The sequence below is a fragment of the Pristis pectinata genome, chromosome 10, assembly GCF_009764475.1.
Source record: "Pristis pectinata isolate sPriPec2 chromosome 10, sPriPec2.1.pri, whole genome shotgun sequence".
In the NCBI taxonomy this organism is placed as follows: Eukaryota; Metazoa; Chordata; class Chondrichthyes; order Rhinopristiformes; family Pristidae; genus Pristis; species Pristis pectinata.
Genome location: NC_067414.1, coordinates 87,123,981 through 87,146,618, shown reverse-complemented (window position 1 = coordinate 87,146,618; position 22,638 = coordinate 87,123,981). Strand labels below are relative to the sequence as shown.

Genomic DNA, 22,638 nt, shown 5'->3' with positions numbered 1-22,638 from the left:
AATCTTGAGGCTATGTCCCCTAGTTCTAGTCTCACCTACCAGTGGAAGCAACCTTCCTGCCTCTATCTTATATATCCCTTTGATAATTTTATATGTTTCTATAAGATCCCCTCTCTTCTTCTGAATTCCAGTGAGTACAGTCCCAGGCGACTCAATCTCTCCTCATAGGGTAACCCCCTCATCTCCAGAATCAACCCGATGAACCTCCTCTGCACTGTCTCTAAAGCCAGTACATCTTTTCTCAAGTAAGGAGACCAGAACTGCACGTAGTACTCCAGGTGTGGCCTCATCAGTACCCTGTACAGTTGCAGCATAACCCTGCTCTTAAATTCAATCCCTCTAGCAACGAAGGCCAACATTCCATTTGCCTTCTTGATAACCTGTTGCACCTGCAAACCAACTTTTTGCGATTCATGCACAAACACTCCCAAGTACCTCTGCACAACAGCATACTGCAATCTGTCACCATTTAAATAATAATCTGATCTTCTATTTTTCCTTCCAAAGTGGATGACCTTGCACTTACCAATGCTGTACTCCATCTGCCAGACCCTTGCCCACTCATTTAACCTATTTATATCTCTCTGCAGACTCTCCGCATCCTCTGCACAATTTGCTTTTCCAGTCAATTTAGTATCATCAGCAAATTTAGATACGCTACACTCGGTCCCCTCTTCCAAATCGTTAATGTATATCGTGAACAGTTGCGGGCCCAGCACCGACCCCTGCGGCGCCCTGTTCATCACTGATTGCCAACCAGAGGAACACCCATTAATCCCAACTCTCTGCCTTCTATTGATTAACCAATCCTCTATCCATGCTGATACATTACCCCCAACTCCATGCATCCTTATCTTATGGATAAGTCTTTTATGTGGCACCTTATCAAATGCCTTCTGGAAATCCAAGTATACAACATCCACCTCTTCCCCTCTATCCACTGCGTTCATTATATCCTCAAAGAACTTCAGTAAGTTTGTCAAACAGGACCTGCCCTTCCTGAATCCATGCTGTGTCTGCCTGATGGAACCACTTCTATCCAGATGTCTCGCTATTTCTTCCTTAATGATAGCTTCAAGCATTTTCCCGACTACAGATGTTAAGCTAACTGACCTATAGTTACCAGCCTTTTGCCTATATCCTTTTTTAAACAGTGGCGTGACATTTGCTGTCTTCCAATCCACCGGGACCTGCCCAGAGTCCAGAGAATTTTGGAAAATTATCACAAACGCCTCTACTATAACTTCTGCCATTTCCTTCAGTACCCTGGGATGCATCCCATCAGGACCAGGGGACTTGTCTACCTATAGGGCCACTAGTTTGCTCATCACTACCTCTTTAGTGATAGTGATTGTATCGAGGTCCTCACCTCCCATCGCATCCATAACATCTCTCTTTGGCATGTTAAACGCGTCCTCCACCATGAACTCCAACACAAAATTGTCATTCAAGGCCTTGGCCATTTCCACATTACCCAATATTAATTCCCCCTTCTCATCTTCCAAGGGACCTACATTCACTTTAGCCACCCTTTTCCACTTCATATAATTATAAAAACTTTTACTATATGTTTTTATTTTGTGCAAGTTTATTTTCATAACCTTTCTTCCCTTTCCTTATTGCTTGCTTAGTGGTTCTTTGTTGCTTTTTAAAGTTTTCCCAATCTTCCAGTTTCCCATTGCTCCTGGCGACTTTGTATGCATGAGCTTTTAGCTTGATGCCTTCTTTTACTTCCTTAGTTATCCAAGGCTGGCTCTCCCCACCCTTACTGTCCTTGCTTCTAACTGGAATATACTTTTGTTGTGCACTGTGAAAAATCTCTTCGAAAATCTTCCACTGCTCCTCAACTGTCCACCATATAAACTGTGTTCCCAGTCTACGCTAGCCAACTCCTCCCTCATCCTGTAGTAGTCTCCCTTGTTTAGGCCTAATACACTGGTTTCAGATCGAACTATTGCAGCCTCCATTTGTATGAGGAATTCAATCATACTATGATCACTCTTTCCAAGAGGATCCCCAACTACAAGACTAGTAATTTTATCTGTCTCATTTCACAGAACCAGATCTAAGATTGCATTTTCCCTTGTAGGCTCACTAACATGCTGTTCAGGAAAGCTATCACGGATGCATTCCATGAAGTCCTCCTCAAGACTGCCTTGACCAACTTGATTCACCCAATCTATGTAGAAGTTAAAGTCCCCCATGACAACTGCCATTCCATTCTTACATGCATCAAACATTTCTTGGTTTATTGCCTGTGCCACTGTAATGTTATTATTCGGTGGCCTATAGACAACTCCCCCCAGTGACTTTTTTTCCTTTTACTATCACTAATTTCTACCCAGATGGACTCAACATTCTGCTCCCTAGGTCTTATATCATCTCTCACTATCGCCCTGATTTCATTCTGAATTAAGAGTGCTACCCCACCTCCCTTACCTTCCTGCCTATCCTTCAGTATTACCTGATACCCTTAGATATTTAATTCCCAATCATCTCCACCTTGCAATCACGTTTCTGTAATGGCCACTAAATCATACCCCTTTTGTACTGATGCATGCCACAAGTTCACTGACCTTGTTTTGAATACTATGACATTCAGATACAGTACAATGCCCTGACGCTCATTGTCCTTTTAGAATCTAGTAACCTTACATTTGCGTTTGATTTTTCTGTACTCCATTCTGATTTTTCTCTTTTCTAACTTTCTCTTTTCAGTTTTCCATGGAAGGATAAAATATATTTCAAAAAATCAAGTTTTCTTTGCCAAATTAAAGTATCCGTTTAAAGGATATTATTTTAAGGAAAGCCCAAAGCTGGGTGCAAATCAGTAGTAAGATAAAGCAACTGGCAAGTAAACCTCAGTAATGACACCTTAAATATTTTGGAGGAAACATTCAGGAATTTGAATACCTGATCTTTTTTTGGACTTTACGATGAGCCAACTTCAGAGGAGAAAGGATAAGAAATATCACAGTAGGTTTGATTGGCTACTCTGTATGGCAACTCTCTGAAATTCCTGTCTTAGCAGGCAAGAGGTTCTGCTAATGCAATCAATTTCTACTGAGGAGAAATCTGTGAGGACCTTTGCTGAGATGAAATAGATGGAAATAGAGGAGGATTTGTTTAGGTTCCCCAGCAATGTGAAATTTCTGTGTGTACTTTTTCTTTTCTTGAAGGAAGCTGCACTGATTGAATTACACGACTCCCTTCATACCTACTTTATACGTCTCACCTTGAATGTGGAATGAAGATGTGTAATGACTCAAACCTCACTGAGTTTATCCTGCATCAAGAGCAAAGAAATGCTCTCAGTGAAAGCCAATGTTTGCAACTGTTGCAAACATTGGGAATAAGATTTACATAAGGAGGAGAACAAACTATGGGAAGACATACGCAACATACAAACTGCTGTAGGAACTCAGCAGGTCAGGAAACATCTATGGAGGGAAATGGACAGTTTACGTTTTGGGTCGAGACCCTTCATCTGGACTGGGAAGACATCGATAGTCTGATTATTTGGGCAGAAAAATGGCAAATGGAATTTGACCCAGAGAAGCTTAAGACATTTGGAAAGGTCCAAATGGGCACGGGAATAAACAGTAAATAGCAGACTATTGACTGGCTTGAAAGAACAGAGAGACCTTGGAGTGAAAATCAAAATAAAAAAAATGCAGATGCTGGAAATCTGAAATAAAAACAGAAGGCACTGGAAATAGTCAGCTGTTCAGGACGCATCTGTGGGAAGAGAAACAGAGCTAAGGTTTCAGGTCGAAGATGAAGGGATTTTGGAGTTATGTCCGCAGATCTGTGAAGGTCGCAGGATGGGTAGGTAAAGGGCATAAGTGAGTGTATCCTTTATGCACTAAAGCATTGGTGGCAGTGGTTGGGGTGGGGGTATGGTAGGAGGGAGGGTTGTTGCAGAAGGTTATGCTTCAACAATACTAATTAGTCCATAGCTTGAATTCTGCACATGGCCTTAGTCATCGCCATACAGGAAGGATGAATAATGTACTGGAGTAGGTGCAAAGGAGACTAACATGGATATTGTCAGCACTCAAAAATTCTAGCCACAAGGAGAGACTGGATGCTTATATTGGATTGGATAAGCTCTCTAATCCTCAATTTTCATTCCTCTTTCTATCTGCATCTTTTCTCGAACAGGTCATTTGTCATTAACAAGCCTACCGACTACTCTCAGCTGGCACCAGCACCACCTGTTTCATTCAGTCTCCTTTGGTCTCCATCCTATCACAGGCATGACCCTCCTCTACAAGTTAAAATGGGTTTGATTTCTAACTTTACTCAGTTCTGATGAAAGGTTAACAACTTGAAACATCAACTATATTTCTCTCTCCACTGATGCATTTTTTTCTCCTTTTCAAAAAGAAATGGTTATTCTCTTTGGAGGTTGTGGGAAGACTTATTTGGGATGTACTAAATTATAAGGGGCATAGCTAGCTTAAGTAAGAAGGACTATTATCCCTTTCAGGGGAGTTAAAAGCCAGGGAGTATAAATTAAAAGTAAATGGTAGGAGGATTAGAGGGAGATGTGGCACAGCAGTGCTCAGGTAGAGCTGTTATCTCACAGCTCCAGCACCCATGTTTGATTCTGATCATGGGTGTTGTCTCTATGGAGTATGTACGTTCCTCTCTGACAGCCTGGGTTTCCTTGTTTGCTCCATTTTGCTCGCATATTCCTAGGACTTGCTCTTTGGTAGGCTACTGCAAATTATGCCTAGTGAGGATGGTGGTAGGAGAATCAAGGTGGAGTTGACGGACATGTGGCAGAGGATAGGTTACAGGAAAGTAAGTGGGGAAATGGGATTGACTGGAATGGTCTGAGAGCTAGCTTACACTCAAAGGGCTGAATGGCCTCCTCCTGTGCTGCAAGGGAAATATAAAATATGAGAAAAAAATTCACACAAGGGGTGGTAGAGATCTGGCGGTCAATGCCTGAAAGGATGGTGGAGACAAAATCCTTCATCATATTTAAAACATACTTGGAAGAAACCTGAAGGGCTGTGACCTGCAGGGCTACAGACCAAGTGCCAGAAAGTGGGAGTAAGCTGGCACAAACACAACGGGCTGAATAGCCTCCTTCTATGTCATAAATCTTCTGTGATTCCATGTTATATCCTCAGGGAATGCTGATGTAGATATGGGCGTGTGATAGTAAGTGCCCACACAGTGAGCTGTTCAGATCTGTTAAGGCTCAGAATCCAAATATGCATTCTTGACAAACCCAAACTTATGAGGTCCATTGCATAGTTTTAATAAATCCTTAAGTGCCAACAAAATTATTTTTTGGCAAAAATAAAATTATCCCTAAATGTTTAAAAGTAAAAGAACCTTGTCCTCTGTGGACATGTTAAACTTCTTTGCCTCTCTTCTCAAAGACTTCTTCCGCCCATGGCATACAGCACAGATGGTAGAGTCAGATTGAAAAGCCTTCAGCATTAAGAATTTATGATTCAACAAGATGCTCAAACCATTGTGCATGCTGAGTATCAGCACACCATAAATCAGACTATATCAGGTTAGCCAGAATGAACTGAGGCTACAATATTTCAAAGTACATGCACAACACCTGCTTTTCAGCTTCACGTGAAAATGCTATTACAAAAGTTGCTCAATAACTAATCAAAAAAAACATGTGCTGTTCAATAGTGGAGTGGTTATAACTTAGAGAGCTTGAACACCTCAATATCTTAAAACAAAATGACACAAAAATGAAAATGCTTCAGGTCACTTTTAGAACCAGAAGAGCAAACTTACATTTGTTAAAGAAACTGCTGTGCCTATACTGATGGAGCACAGAAGGGAGTGGTGTGGATGTGGATAATCCAGTCTGCAGGGCTGAGGTACAGTGGAGAAAAGGCCAGCCAGTCCGATTCCAGGCAGTGCTCGCAAAAATGCTTCCTGCAAAGAGTGGAAAAAGCCAATTCTATGAAAGACAAATAAGAAACAACAATAAAATGACACATTAGTGGCAAGTATAAAATACAAAAGAAGCCTTGGGAAATAATCTAGCAAAGTTGACAAACAAAATAACAAAAAGAGAGCACTAAGGGCTGACAAATCCCCAGGTGATGGATTGCTATGGAATGCCAGTGGCACCTAGGTACTGAATATGAATCTGTGCCAATGTTTTCGTGGAAGTACGTGAGAACATCACCCCAACTATAATCTTTCAAAGTTCTCTTGCCTCAGAAAGTTTTCCTCAAGATTGAAATATCATGCATATCATTTTCTATTAAGAAAGATGAAGGGGTAAGAGTGAGGGTTTTGCAGTCCAGTTCACCTAATGTGAACAGGAAAATACTATGATCAAAAGGTAGAGTGATTACCTCTTTGAACTTTTGTAGTTGATCAGAGAGCCAGATCATGGCTGACAAACCTGATCGAATATTTAAGAGTAACTAAAATTAGTGAACAGAGGAGTGACAGTAGATTCTACCAATATGGATTTCCAGAAAATTCATTAAAGTTCCCTCATAAGAGATTTTTAGCTAATGATGAAACTCAATGATGGAACTGAAGACAAATTATTGATCAGGCTAGGAAATTAGCTGAGCAGCAAGAAACAGAGTGAAGGAATAGTTGGCAGGCACTTTAATTAGCAGATTGTGACTAATACTGTCCCACAAGGTTCTGCATTGGGCCAGCAACAATTCACCACATTAATACTTCAGACTGATTCTCTGGAATGACAGGCTTGACTTATGAGGACAGGTTAAGCAAGCTGGGCCTAAACACCCTCAAGTTTAGAATAATGAAAGGGGATTTCATTAAAATGTACGACATTCATATTGGCCTTGACAAGAGTAGATGTAGGGATGATGCTTCCCCTGGCAAGAGTGTCTGGAACCAGCATTACTGTCTCAAAATAAGTGGTCAACATTCAGCACAGGGATGAAAACAAATCTCTTCGCCCATTGGTAGTGAATCTTTGGAATCCTCTGCCCAGGTTGTAGAGGCTCAGTTACTGATCCATAGATTAATAGTTTTTAAGGGAATAAAGGGATATGTGGTTATTGCAGGAGTAAGATCAGGTATTTGGTGAAGCAGGCATAAGGGATCAAACTGCCTATTCTTGCTTCTATTTCCTATGTTACTAATGACAGGCGATAGAATAGAAAGCCAAAATTAATGCAATGTGACTGCTTTCTAGTGATATTTGAGGTTTTATTTATGTTAATATTTAGGGCATGCATTCTGTCAAAGTAGCAAACGAACAGGATTAGTAAAGCCCAACATAAAAACTGACTCATTTCTGTTACGAGAGACTCTGACCTTCATTTTCAAAGAACTCCAATAAATTGGTCATACATAATTGTGTGTTCAGAAAATTATGCTGACTTTCATCTAATTACCTCGAATTTTTCTAAGTGCTCTGCCGTAACATATTTAATAACTACTTCTAACATTTTCTCTATGAGTGATAAGCTACCTGGCCACTAGCTTGCTGCGTTCTGCCTCCCTTTTTGAATAAAGGGAATACATTTGCTATTTTCCAATCTAAAGGAACCTGTCCCAAATCGAGGGAATGGACAAGATAGAGGTCGGTGTCCCTGCAGGGCAAAATGAGCCAGTTGAATATGGGCTATCAGCATAATAGGATAATTTTTTTTAAAAAAAGGTACAAAAAGCATTTGTGTAGTTTAAGCATTTTCCCTCCCAGAAGCAAATATATCTGACTTTATACTGCAATTAATAAAAGTAAATATTACTTTGGCACAATTTTTGTCTGTCTTGTTGCAACTCAGCTGCAGTTTTTTTGAAGTTTATTCAGCAATTTAGTTCAGACCTTAAGGATTAGGCCACTTAGCTCTTCAAGCCTGTACTGCCATGCAGTGATGATATGAAATTTCTAATGGTTTCCTTACAGGCCAAGGGAGCCCACAAGAGCTATTTATTCAGTTAATAACAATGTACAGTAATGATGGTAGGTGCTGAAATGATACAGCTTTCAATAAATGGAACATCTTTTATTCAGTTATATTCTGCAGAAATTACTTCCAGGGTCAGATAATGAGATCTGCTGTGCTTACCACTGATTTTCAGATTGACTCATTTTGGTTTATTATCTGAATCTTTGACCTGTTGGTTTGTTTCTACAAAAACATCCTTCAGCTTATTTGTTTGGTTCTTTTACTATTTTAACCTCAATATATTTACTTAAAAAGGCAGAAGAGTTGGCCTAGCGAGCTAATGTAGCCTCATTTCTGAGTTCTGCATATCATTGTCCAGAAATCCACACACAAGGGAAAGCAATAAATGGACATCTTTCACTAATGTCTCCAAGAAAATAACTCATCCATTGTTGAACATTAAGGTACATACTTTCAAATTTTTAGAAATTTAGAAATATCTCTGACAAATGCTAGCAAGCAAGCACCAACTGTGGCAGGCAAGCACTGTGGGAATCTGGAAAGCAGTTCAATACTATCTTACACCATTATACAAGATGGGTCCAGTGCAGAATGAAAAATAGACTATGTATCAATGATACAATGATGAGCTTCTTTGTAAAATAATCAAGACAACATAGGATTGCAAAAAGATCTTTGACATTTGCAAAAAATAAAATTATCTTAACACAAGTTACAATAAATTAAAATGTTAATTTTGCATTAACATAGTTAACACTTTGGAATATATTTTTTGCAATTTATACTGTTAAGATCCATTATCGAAAATCTGACTTTCAATGACCAAAGCTGGATTGTTGTTATGAGGTTGTTTAGAGAAACCAGTGCGAGGGAAGGATTGAGATGACCAATTTTATTCAGACATTCAGAAATTATAAACTGTGACATTTAAACAGACTACAAGTTTGAACAATATCACAAGAGCATTTAATTTATCCATGAACTTCCAACCTCGCTTGTAATCAGCATTTTTCCCCATACTAGTTGATGGCATAGTTATCATCCCTGATGCTACATCAACAGCCAGTCTTCTGTGCTGTTACTCATGGGGCACTGCTCTTTACAGATTACTTGGGATGATAGAATGATGCTGTTATGCTTATGACTGAGGTATCAAATTAATCCCTCAGAAGTTTTATCAGCAATACACATTTGGAAACACGATTTGAGCCTCATAGTCTGAGATCAGACTGGTTCACAAGTGCTGCCGGTGGTGCGTTGATTTTTGGATTATGACTGCGTGGTTGCCAAGGTTGACTGTGCTGCCAGTTTGTCTACCTCATGAGATTTCACCCCAACCGCAAGAACAACCGTGGATCGCTACATGCCCATTTCAATTACCCAAGTGCTGTTCCTTCTTTTAATCAATGTATTTCGGTGTCATTTACTTTCTTGCTTCTGCTTCCCATTTTTATTATCCTTTTACAAGAAGAATCTACTAATCTGTCCTTGTTTCTACTAATCTATTAATCCTTTCCCTAGGTTACATTCCTTTCTTTCCCTTTTATTATTTGCCTTTAGTCACAAGAGACAAGGAGTGAAAGAGCAGGGAATAGCAAGTGCTGGCATGAAAGAAAAATGAGGGGCCGAGTCATCAGAATGCAGATTCTTTTGATCTGCCTGCAACTTTCAAGTTGAGCTCCATGTTCAAGTATAGGGTTGCAAAGAGCTGTCCAGCATAAGGTCCCACCTGGGTCCAAGTCTGCCAATTTTACGAGATGTGTGGACAGAGACATTAAAGTGGTTAGAGAGCAGAAAAAATAAATAGCAAACCATTAATGTCAATTTGTTTTAGTGAATATTTAAAGAATGGCCATCCAGTGATACCTTATTTTTACTGCAGAGGTTTGGCCATTAAGTTTCTGAAATATAAATATTTAATAACAAATTAGTGTGAACATAAATGCAGACTTCACCACAGCAATCACAGTACTAGACTAGTGGGGGTTATTAGTTCAAATCTAAATTTAAATAGTGCATACACAGAAGTTAAATAATGAGAAGTCATGGGACCGGATTTGTATCCCAATATAAACTTAAAACCCAAATGAGCAATGTGATAAATGACTATTTTGAAGAAACTAGAACTGAGAGAAGAAAAACTGATGGATCTTGGTCCATTGATTTACCTTGAAGGGAATAAGTCACCACTACATACTGTATCTCAGTATTGTGCTACTGCAGCCCATATTTTGTGGCTAACTCTTCATGTCCTCTGAAGTGCTCTACTTATGCCGTTGGCTGCCTTAAGCATGAGGGATCCTGTATTTCACTAACAGATTTTTGGCAGGTGTTTAGAAAATGTTTAAATCAATACAAGTGACACCACAATCCAAACAACACACGAATAAACAGTCTCTCATTAGCTACATACGTTACTATATTTAATCTTTCAGATAAAATAGGTCATGGTGAGGATGTCAAAAAAAACAGGTTTAATTTTTCCCAGGAACACAGATAATAAAATAGCTTATCTGCAAATGTGGAGAGTTTTGCCTCAATAGGATGTGGTATATTTTATTACCAAGATCATTTTATCTAGTATGGTATCAGAATGCCTGAAATATACTCGATGCTCATTAATTCAATGTCAGTCTTACAGGCAGATAAAACACATATGCTGTGATGAATTCAAGAGGCATATAACTTATCTCTTTCTAATCTCTCTTTTCGTTCACTAACCAGGGTGGGGCAAGTCCTTATCTTTGATTTAATATAGTTAGGAGAAAGAGTTGTGGCATAGTGAGTTACAGATCAACCCAACAGATGCAATATTTATACAGCATGTGGGAATTTTTCTTGCAACATGCTCACCAGGTCTAGGTTTATTTATCATTGTGTGTCGCCACGAGCAGCACTGAACAGATGCTCACAATATAAATTGTAACTAAAACAACAATAGAACTGTAACTTGAAAGTCAGCTGGCTATTCTGATGGGAGACATCTCAAGCAGAATAAACCTTTGAAAATGAGCTTCACCTACCCCATAAGAGCTGGCAAAAAAACTCCATGAATAAAGTTCAGAATACATTTAAATTATCAAAAAAAGGTAGAATATTCAATATCTTAGCATTTATGCATAAATTATTTTTAAATAACAAAATCAATGCAAAGTAGTCTGTGCAATTATTTAAGCTTCTCAAAAATATTTTGAACAAATGTTTTGTGCCTGTGGGATGAGGCTTTGCTGCGAATTTGCAATGGCAAATGCCTTCTGCTATTGTTCACACCTACAGGGGCAGCAAAGGTCGTGTAAAAATGAGAGGAAAGCTGAAACTGCTTTTTGGTTATCTGTGCTATATTTCCATGCAAAGAAAGGAGTGTTCATGCTGCTTAAGGATGCCTCAACTGACCTTTGAAGAAAATTGTTTTAATTTGACATTGAAAAAATCTATTGGGTAAGAACTAACTCACCTATTCAACAAGCATTAATAGTGGAGTAAAAAGCTGACCCTTACTACAGCTGAGAAGCAGGTCCACGTAGACTTCACAGAATTTTTGCATTGGAACGAAATGAAATAGCACTGATGGTTCTTCTTGATAATATTTCTCTCTCAACCAACATCACAAACTCCTGAAATCTTCACCTTCACAAAGACCACTTTTCATCTCATTGGATTCACTCCACATGCTATTAAGAAATGAAATGGCTGACAGCATTGAATACAGCAATAGCTACAAGATCAGACGATACCCCAACTGTAGTACTGAACTCTTGCGCTCCAGAACTAGCTACACCTCCAGCTAACGTGTTTCACAAGTTACAATGCTAGCATCTATTTGACAATGTGAAAAGTTGCTGAGGAATCTTCTGTTTACAAAAAGATTAGTCCAACGACTAATTTCTGCCCAATCAGCCTGCTCTTAATCATCAGCAAGTGACAGAAGAGCTCGTAGCGGCAGTTACTCACCAATAACCTGCTTGCTGATGCCCATTTTGGGTTTGGTATTGCTCAGACTTAGAACATAGAACAGTACAGCACAGGAACAGTTCCTTCGGCCCACGATGTTGTACATGGCATCAGACTTCATCAATACCTTGTTCTAAGCATTGTTAAAGGGACAAGTCCCAGAGGTGAGGCAAGAGTCACTGCCCTTAACATCAAGGCAGCATTGACTGAGTGTTGCATCAAGGAACCCTGGTAAAACTGAAATCAGTGCCCATCAAGGTAAAATACTCCAATGGGTGGAGTCACACCTCCAAAACACAAAGATGGTTGTGGTTGTTGGAGATTGATCATTCCAGTCCCAGGACATCACTGTAGAAGTTCCTCAGGGAAGTGTCCTAGAGCCAACCATCTTCTGCTGTTTCATCAATGACAATCCTTCCATTATAAAGTCAGAAGTGGAAATGTTCGCTGATGATTGCACAATGATCAACTCCACTTGCAACACCTCAGCAAACAAAGCAGTCAATGCCTTAACGCAGCAAAACCTAACAAGGCACGATAGTGTAGCAGTTAGCATAATGCTTTACAGTGCCAGTGACCTGGGTTCAATTCTGGCCGCTGTCTGTAAGGAGCTTGTATGTTCTCCCCATGTCTGTGTGGGTTTCCTCTGGGTGCTCCAGTTTCCTCCCACATTCCAAAGACGTATGGGTTAGGAAGTTGTGGGCACGCTATGTTGGCGCCGGAAGCGTGGCAACACTTGAGGGCTGTCCCCAGAACACTCTACACAAAAAGGATGCATTTCACTGTGTGCTTCGATGTACATTTGACTAATAAAGGTAAGTTATCTTAAGTGGCAAGTAGCATTCCTGTGACAAATGTATCAGAGTCTAACCACCTACCCTTGACATTCAATGGCATTGCCATCAGCAAATCTCCCACCATCAATATCCTGGGAATGACCAGTGACTAGGAACGCATCTGGACCAGCCACATACATACAATGGCTCTAAGAGCAGATCACAGGCTGGGTATCCTACAACAAGAGTCTCACCTCCTAACACCCCAAAGCCTTTCCATCTGCTTCAGATAAGTATGCACCAACTGAGCTGGGGATTGGCAAGCAGGAAAGGTTCACTGCTGCCAGGAAATTTTCAATGGTTCTTTACTTCTGTATATTCCACAGTCTTAAAAGACAATATGACCAATTCCTTTTCATTTGATTGAACAACTCTGAAGAGATTTTGATCTTAAAGATTATCAACAACACTTTGAGCATTCAAAGCCTTCTGGAGTGGAAAATTCTAGATTCACTAAGTTTCAGAGTAAAGAAATTTCTCCTAATCTCAGTCCCCTGTGACCTCCTCATTCTTCTAAGCCAAGTCAAGGGAAAACACTCTCCTATTCTCTGCAATGCTTATGCCTCTTAAGGATTTTATACGTCAGCTAATCAACTCTCCTTCTAAAGTCTCTGGAACACAGGCTACATCTACTCAAACCTTTCCATACAATAATCCCTCCTATCTCAGAATTCAATTCAATCAAGAAACATTAATCAGGGAATAAATCAATTGGCAGTTAGAGTTTTCAATAAATAAAAGGAATAGTAACAGACATTTGTTGGACTAACGTAACTGAATTTTTCTGATGAAATAAAGAGAAGGTTCACAAATTGACTGCTGTAGATTTCATCCATGCAGGTTTTCAGAAGACATATGAAACAGCCCCAGCTAAAAGGCTGGTTAGCACACTATATCCTCATGGAACAAAAGGCTCAATGGTAGCATCTTGGCAAATTGGCTTAAGGTCAGCAGTTGTGATAAGTGGTTGTTTTTCAGACTGGAGAATGGTACACCAGCAGGGTTCCTCTGGGGTTAGTGCCAGAAACACTGCTTTTTTTGTTTGAGGTATTTGTTAGTAACTTTGATAAAGGTAATAATATGGATAAAATAGGTATATAGGGACAAAATTTCAAAAGTTGTGAAGACACAAAGTTTAAAGATGTGGTGAACAGTGTGGTGGAAAATTATTTATGAGGACATGGAAAGTCTGGCAGGATGGACAGTCAGGTGGCAAATGAAAGTTAACACTGAAAAATCTGAAATGATGCATTTCAGCAAAGAAAAATATATAAAGCTACGACAAAGTTCTATAGGATATACAAGAACAGAGAGACCTGGATGTATGTGCATAATTTATCTTTGGAAGTGTGAAGACAGGTTAAGAATGCAAGAATAAAGCATGGGGTATCTTGGGATTCATTAACAGAAATGCAGAATAAAAAAAAAGCAAGGTTATGTTGAAAATAAAATCAGAAATGCTGGAAGAACGAAGCCAGTAAAGCAGCATCTGTAGAAAGAGAAAAGAGTTAACATTTTGAGTTGAAGACCTTCCATCAGAACACAATGTTATGGTGGGCCGAAGGGCCTGTATGGTGGGCTGAAGGGCCTGTTTTGTGCTGTATGGTTTAACCATTTTAAAATACAGGTTTGGGCACTGCAGACCAAATCATTGATACAGATATCTAATAGCTGGGTCCAAGTACTGACCCCTGTGGTACCTTCCCTAGTCACAGCCTGCCAACCTAAGAACAATCAATTTATTCCCACACTTTACACACTGATAGCCAACGCACAATACATGTTAGTATATATTATCCCCAACTCCATGTGCTGTAACTTTGTCAACTGATCTCCAATGTGGAATCTGCTTGAAAATACAACCAAATTCCAAATACACCCCCATCCACCAGTTCCCCCCCCCTTATCTACTTATTCACTCGAAAGATCACCAGTGGATTAGTCACATGATTTTCCTTTCATAAATACAAGCTGACTCTGCTCAATTCTATTATTCTTTTCAACATATTCTATTTGTCACATCCTTCATTATAGACATCAGCACACTCCCCACCATTGACACTAAGCTAACAGGTTCCCCGCCCTTTCTCATCTTCTTACATAATAGAAGTAATGAGTAGATTTGCGAAGAGCAGCTTGCAACGAGTCACCACGCTCCAGTGACAAACTGTAGCCCCTTCAATCACAGCAACACTTCCAGAGGTTAAACATGAAGAAAACAATTAGTAGGGTTAAAGAATGGGAGAAATCGTCTGAATGGATTGTTCTACAAAGAGCTGGCATGGATGCAATCCATGGCTTCTTCCTGTGCTGCTATAATTCTTTAAGCCAATTATATCTGTCTCATACAAGGAGATCAAAACCATAAATGGTATTGTAGATATGATCTCACCAAATCCAAAATAAGTGTGGTAAAACTCCTTTATACCCAATTTCCAATCCTCCTGAAATAATTTTGATTTGAGAATTGCTTTCCAAAAGTGCATGGAAATTTTGATGTATAAAAGGTCATCCAAGTTTATCTGAGTACCAGAATTTCCCCAGTCTCTCACTATTCAAAAATATTCTATTGTTCTAATATTCCTACTAATATGGATAACCACATTTCTGTACAATATCTTCATCTGGCTCCATCTTGCCTCTTCACTATATCCCTTAGTTGCTTTGCAGCTTTTGTATCAGTAGCTAACCTGGATATATTCTACACAGTCCCCTAATCTAAACTATTAGCATAAAACAATTACAATTGAAAAAGGGACAGTGCCAGAGGCTAGTGGTGAACTAATCGTGACGTTCACACATAAAAATGGAGATAGACCAACTACAAGGAGTAAAGACCTGTTAGGTTTACAGTAGGAAAAGAGCAGCAAGAATTTTGAAAGGCAAAGGTATGCTTGGCCAACTATTAAATTCTTTTGAGGAAATAACAGCAAAGATAAAGTGGTAGACATGATTATCTGGATTTCCAAAAAAGACTTTGATAATATACCAAAGTAGATTGAAGGCTATGGTCAGACTAAGTGCTTTTAGGGGTTAAGTAGCAGGATTGATAGCAAGTTAGCAAAACACAGAATGTTGGGTTTAAGGGTGATTACTCAGCTTGGCAAATGGCAGGAAGGATTAGTGCTGGGACCACTGTTGTTGACCATTTATATAAACAATTTTGACTCAGGGATTTAAGTACAATTTCAAAATCTGTGCATGACAAATTGAAAGGGTGCAGTTAATACTTAAGACTGCAACAAAATATAGCAGAATATCTGTATAATTCAGAAATTAACCATTATAGATAAATGTGAGGTAGTATATTTTAGTAGGAATAGAGAGAATATAGGAATATAAAGACCACATTCCTTGAAAAACCAAAAACATTTGCATTTGTATAGAGCCTTACACATCCCTTTCAAAACATCTGAAAGTATTAAACAGTCATTGAGATAAAGCAATTTAGGAATATGGAGAAGGTTAATAAGTTCATTAAAAGAGGATCATTGATAGAGGGATTGAATTGAAAAACTGAGGTTATGCCAAACACAAATAAAATTAGGGTCTTTATGATTTATGGTATTATAAAAATGACAAAACTGCATTGGAGAAGGTGCAAGAATAAGATGTTTGAGAATCAAGTTAAAAGATGACCTAAAGTAAGAGCCATAAATTTAAGACAGACACTAATCAAGGAATTTAGAAGTAATATGTACTACAAAGAGCGACTGCTATGAACAGCATAGATGGATTTAAGACAAAGCCAGAGAATACGAGGGTAAAAGAATAAAAATATACAAGATTGCTGAGGATCATTTACATTGACATGAACCTGCTGCACTCGAAGGGTCACCAAGGTGATAATAATTAAAGAAAGAAATTGTGGCAAATGAACTGCAGATTGTACACTTCAGCTTTGGACTGGCAGAGGGAATAAAAGGTCCAAGATGGGAGAGAGCAACTGGACAGGATGACTCTGAGTAAGAACATCATGAGGGGAGAGGAGGAGAATGGGGAGGGGAATTAAATCACATCTAGCTTGGACTTCAACATTTTCTTGCATTTGTTGCAACACCCAGAAACTTTACCCTGACTTTACTACTGAGCATACTTTTAAAAGCTCCTAGTAATTCAGCACAACAAGCCTTTGGGGTAAGTGTGTTCCAAACTGTTATTATCTTTTTGTGCTGAATAACTGAGCTCATGGCAAATTATGCTCATTAAGTCAATGCGTACATACTAAACAGAACAGACCTTCATAGATGACGTCTAGGAATAAGTGAAAGCAAATTATCACTCCTTGAAATTAGATTTTGCAGGACTGAATGGGGTAGAATTTTATTGTCTAGGAAGAGGATGGGAGGTGGCCTGATAAAAGTCTTTAAAATTATGTGCTGTGGTCTTATGGGGTTCAAACTGGGCAAAAATATGAAGTATTAATAAATGCAATGAGTACTCAGGGAAAACTTCTTTACCGAGAGAGCTGAGAATATGGAACATGCTACCACCTGGAGCAGCGTGACACAAATAAGGCAGATTCAATTAAGAAGAATCTAGGTAAGCACATTAGGGAGAAGAGAATACAATACCTTGACAGAGGGAGATGAAGAAAGGAGGGAAGAAAGTCACACGGATCATTAATAAGGAAATGAAGCTGAGGAGCCCAATGCTTTGTTTCTATTTTATTGTGCAGATCAGCAACATGAAATGAAAAGTACATCTGAAAGGGAGAAATTTTTATTCCTCCCCCGCCAGAGGGTTGTCAAGTCTGGAATGTGCCATCTGTAAAAGTTAAGCAAGTAGATTCTATAGGAATCTTCAAAAGGCAAGAGAACAAATACAGGTGGAAAGAATAAATCTACAAGATTTGAGGCAAGGTTTGAGTGCAGAATTAAAATGGCCAATCCTTAAAAGAGAAGATACAGGCCCGAAGGGCCAAGTAGTCAGTTCTAAGGTCATGGAGTTACAGAGTTATTCTGTAACTCTGGAGAAACAGGCCCTGATCAATACATTTTGTTCTCTACAAAAAAATACAGTCAAATTGGGTAAACCAGATCTGCCCCTAACAAAGCCATGCTGATTATCTTTGATTAATCCCCGCCTTTTAAAACCATCAGAATACTCCTGACAATCAGAATTTTTTTCCAAATAATTTCCCTACCACTGAGTTTAGACTGACAGGCTGGTAATTTCCTGGCTTATCCCTGGTGCACTTCTTGAATACCTCATGCATGCACATCAAAAGATGACAACATAATTTACAACTGTCACAAAAAATAGAATGAACAGTTAAAAGGACAGAATAGTAAAAATGGATAGATGATTAACACATGAAATTTAATAATGGCAATGTACATTGAGAAGGTATATTAAAATTTTAAAAAGCAAAGGCATAAGAATTGATACGGATTAAATTTTAGAAGTGAGAAGACAAGTTGCTAAAACTAAACAAAATTCTGATAGCAAGGACTAATCTGAATGTAGTACTCCAGGAAAAACAGAATCAAAGATCTGAGAGAAGCTGCAGAATAGATTCTGTAAGATGATCCCAAGGATGGGAAGTCTTTAGTGCAAGATTTGTGTGCATTCACTTTCATCCATCACCCTAAAATCCAAGGCAGCACAGCAACCCTCTCACACCCTCTTTCTTGTAGTTTCATGCACATGGCACCAGTCAATGATCCTGTTACTCAGCCACCAGCATCAGGTTGCCAGGCCACTGGCTTGTGACCACCAGCATCTGGGACATGAGCATACCAGTCAATGCCACAAGTGCCTGGAACACAGGAGTCTGCTATGTGAGAGCCTAAATCCACATCATGGACATCTAAGTCAGGAGCATGTCAATCAAAGGCAAGTGTATGCTGGTGTTTGGGTCACAGACATAGGACCACAAGTGTGGGTCACCGGCACATGGCTTCCAGTGTCAGAGAAGATCATGTCCCAACCCTCAACTCCTCTCCGCAGCCCCAGCCTCCTATATTCCTTTCCCCAGCCTCTGCTTTCCATCTCTTGCCTACACCTCTAACCCCTCCCCACACTACATTCATTCTCTGCCTCTCACATTCCTTTCTCCACTTTCATTCACTTTCCTTCCCCATCTCCTCCTCTTCACTCTCCTCCCTCCCACCTCCATCCTCTCCTCACTCACTCATTCCCGTCTCTCTCCCCACTACCATCTCACTACCTCACCCTCTCACTACACCCTTATCTCCTCTCCCTCTTGACACACCACTCTCTCTCCCTACCCTCTAATTCGTCTCCCCTTCTTTCTCCTCCTCTACCCCCTCCCTTTCTGTCTCCTTTCTAACCCCCTTCACTTTCCCCCTCCCTTTCTCTCTCCCTCCCTTTCACCTTCACTCTCCCCTCCCTCTCACCCCATCCCTCTTTCTCCCCCTCCTCTCCCTTTCTCTTCCCTCTCTCCCCTCCCTTTCTCTAACCCCCTCCTCTCTCCCTCCCTCCCCCTCTTTCCGCCTCCCTCCCCCTCCCCTCACACCCTCCCCCTCTCGCCCCTCACTCCCTCCCCTCTCGCCCCCTCACCTCCCCATCCCCCTCTCTTCCCCATCCCCCCCCCTCTCCTCCTCCTTCACTCACCGGCTCCCTCCCCCCTCCCCTCACCCCCTCCCCCCTCCTTCACTCACCCCCTCCTCCACTCACCCCCCTCCACTCACCCCCCTCCCCCACTTCACACTCTTCCTCCCCCTCACCCCCCTTCACTCACACCCCTCCCCCTCCTTCACTCACCCCTCGTCTCCTTCACTCACCCCCTCCCCCCTCCTTCACTCACCCCCCCCTCCTTCACTCACCCCTTCACTCACCCCCCCTTCACTCACCCCCTCCCCCTCACTCACTCACCCCCCTTCGCACCCCTCCCCCCTTCACTCACCGCCCCCTTCACTCACCCCCTCCCCCCTCCTTCACTCACACCCCCCCCTCCTTCACTCACCCCCCCCTCCTTCACTCACCCCTCCCCCCCTTCACTCACCGCCCCCCCCCCCCTTCACTCACCGCAGCCTCTCCACAGGCCCCGCGCCGCCACCGCCGCCATGTCCCGCCGGAGGCCGAGGACCCGCAGCTCCCGCTCTCGGATCAACGCTCAGCCGGACCGCTCCTACCTTCCCTCTTACACCGTTCACTTAGTCACACAATAACATCAAATAACGTTCGCAAATCTAAAGTTCACGTTAAAAATAAAAGTGAATTCTGTTCCGGCAGTTATGGAGCCACCTCCATGCCGGGACCTGCTGGCTAGTCCCAGAGCTACTTAAAGGCGCAGTGCCTGTGAATAAATGTCTGATGAAGTTATTTTCAATGATTTAGCAAAGGAAAATTACAATAGGAGAATAGGATAGAAGCACAAAACAGATATCAAGAGCATCAATAGATATGCAAATATGAAAAAAAATAGTTAAAGTTAATAATGCAATTGCAAACTGAGACAGGAGAAATTATATTGGGGAATAAGGAAATGACTGAGCATTCACCTTCCTCTCCTATCAGATTCCATCATCTGCAGCCCTTTGTTGCCTCCACCCATCACCTCTCAGCCTCTGTCAGTATTTCCACTCTTCCCTCCTCCATCTGGTAGTCACCCCTCCTCACCTGGATCCACCTGTCGCTTGCCAGCTCTTGCTCCATCCCTCCCTCTACCTTTTTACAGTGGCTATCTCCCCTCTATCTTTTAGTCCAGATGAAGCGGCATTGATCCGAAATGTTGACTGTCCATTTCCCTCCACGGATGCTGCCTGACCTGCTGGGTTCATCTAGCATTTTGTTGTTAGTAAAATAATTATTGGGACTGAAAGCCAATAAACCCCCAGGACCTGATGACCTACAACCGAGGATTTTGAAGGAGGCAGCAAAGAAAGTTTTCATATTCCAAAATTATGTCAATTGTAAAATATCTCCCTCATGTTTAGAGATAGCAAATGTAACCTTGCTACTTAAGAAAAGGGAGAGAGAAAATTGGGAGTTATAGATCAGGATCAATTAGCCTGGCGTTAGTGCTCCTGTCCTCTTCCTTTCCAGTCCTGATGAAGGGTCTTGTACCAAAACGTTGACTGTTTATTTCCTTCCATAGATGCTGCCTGACCTGCTGAGTTCCTCCCGCACTTTTTGTGTATTGCTCCAGATTCCAGCATCTGCAGAATTTCTTGTGTCTCCATGTTAGTTGTGGTGGAGTGGTTAAGTTGCTAGACTAGTAATCCAAAAGCCTGGACAAACAATCCAGAGACCCGAGTTCAATTACAATTAATCTTAGTAATGACGATTACGATTACGAATCTTAGTAATGACGATCTAGTAAGGCTACTAGATCATTGTAAAAACCCAATGCCATCCTTGTCTAGTCTGGTCTATTTATGACTCTGGACCGCCAGCAATGTGGTTGATCCTTAACTGCCAGCTATCACCTCCCAGATTCTGTCAGTATTTCCACACTTCTCTCCTCCCTCTGCCAGTCACCCCTCCTCACCCGGATCCACCTCTACTTTTTTTTTGCACTATTTATTTTGTAATTTATAGTAATTTTGTCTTTATATTGTACTGCTGCCGCAAAACAACAAACTTCACGATGTACAAGTCAGTGATAAATCAAATTCTAATTCTTGCTTGCCAGCTCTTCCCCTCACCTCTTTATACTGACCATCTCCCCTCGTATCTTTCAGTCCAGATGAAGGGTCTCAGCCCGAAACATTGTCCATTTCCCTCCATGAATGCCGCCTGTCCTGCTGAGTTTCCCCAGCATCCTGTTTAATAAAAAAAATGGAGAATACTGGAAACACTCAGCAGGTCAGGCAGCATCTATGGAAAGCAAAATAGAATTAATGTTTCAGGTCAGAGATTTGAATAGTTTTAGCTGGGGCAATTAGGAATGGACAATAAATGCTGGCCTTGTCAGGAATGTTCTAGTCCTGAAAAAATGAATTCAAGAATTATAGACAAGGATGGACCTTGTTGATGCAGTGTACTTGGGCCTTCAGCAGGTCTTTGATAATGTGTCACTTAAGATTTTATTAAATAAAATTAGTCTGTATGGTAGTTGGGTAATGAACTGGTGTGGATTGAGGATTGGTTAGTGGACTGGAAAGAGAATACAATTTCAGTTTGGGAGGGTGTGACTGGTGAGGTACTGCAGGGACTGGTACTGGGCCCCCAGCTGTTCTTTATCTGTATCAAAGATTTGGATGAGATTATCAATTGCATTATTGCCAAGTTTGCTGATTTAAAGCTAAGTGGCCATGTGAACTATGAGGAGGATCCAGAGAGGCTTCAGAAGGATGTAGATGCACTAAATGTATGGGTAGGGAGAAATGTGACATCATCCACTTGGCTAGCAAGAATAGAATGGCAGGGTACTTTTTAAATAGTAAAAGATTGAAACATGTCAGCATTCAGATATCTGGGTGATTCATGTTTTGAAGTATTCCCAAGTCTGGTGCATGTAAAACATAGCTATCAGCAGTAATGTCCTCCTGGTTTTATTGCCTCTTGAGGTAGTCCTGATGAAGGCAGCCTCAAAAACATGGTAAAAATGGCCCCAACTCTCCAAAGGTAAAGAACAGTTTTAGGAGAATCACTGTACTTTTATTTTTAAATTCACACTTAATCTTTTTAAACATCTACTTTACTTTTCCAGTGTGATAGCAAATAAAATAGTCATTAGGAACAACATTTATCTCCCTTTCAAGACTTGTATTTCCATGGCTTCCATACTCAAGCAGAGCAGTGTGTTTTAGCTACATAGTCCAAACCAGACAAACTTAGTAAATGAAGCATCATGCTATAATTATAGACTTGAACAGGAGCTGATTGAAATGTATAATTCTAGTTGGGACAGCATGGATGAAAGCTATTGACAAAGACTGATTGCTTTGTAAAATCATATTTATTGAAAATATTTTCTTTTCACAGATTACAAAATCAAGTTTCCTCTGGTGGCAAAATCCTCATTATGATTTTTAGTTATTACA

At 40.6% G+C, this 22,638-nt stretch overlaps 1 protein-coding gene across 1 annotated transcript in view; it reads right to left on the bottom strand.

The window, feature by feature from the left end:
* mrps5 (mitochondrial ribosomal protein S5) overlaps nt 1–19,902 on the bottom strand; it is a 102,923-nt gene extending 83,021 nt beyond the window's left edge. The window contains exons 1-2 of the mRNA XM_052024785.1: nt 19,676–19,902; nt 5,779–5,922 (exon numbers count right to left, since the gene is read on the bottom strand). Of these exons, the coding sequence (XP_051880745.1) occupies nt 5,779–5,922; nt 19,676–19,715 (184 nt within the window). The 5' untranslated portion in view covers nt 19,716–19,902. The remainder of the gene's footprint in view (nt 1–5,778; nt 5,923–19,675) is intronic.
* Nucleotides 19,903–22,638: the final 2,736 nt, after the last annotated feature.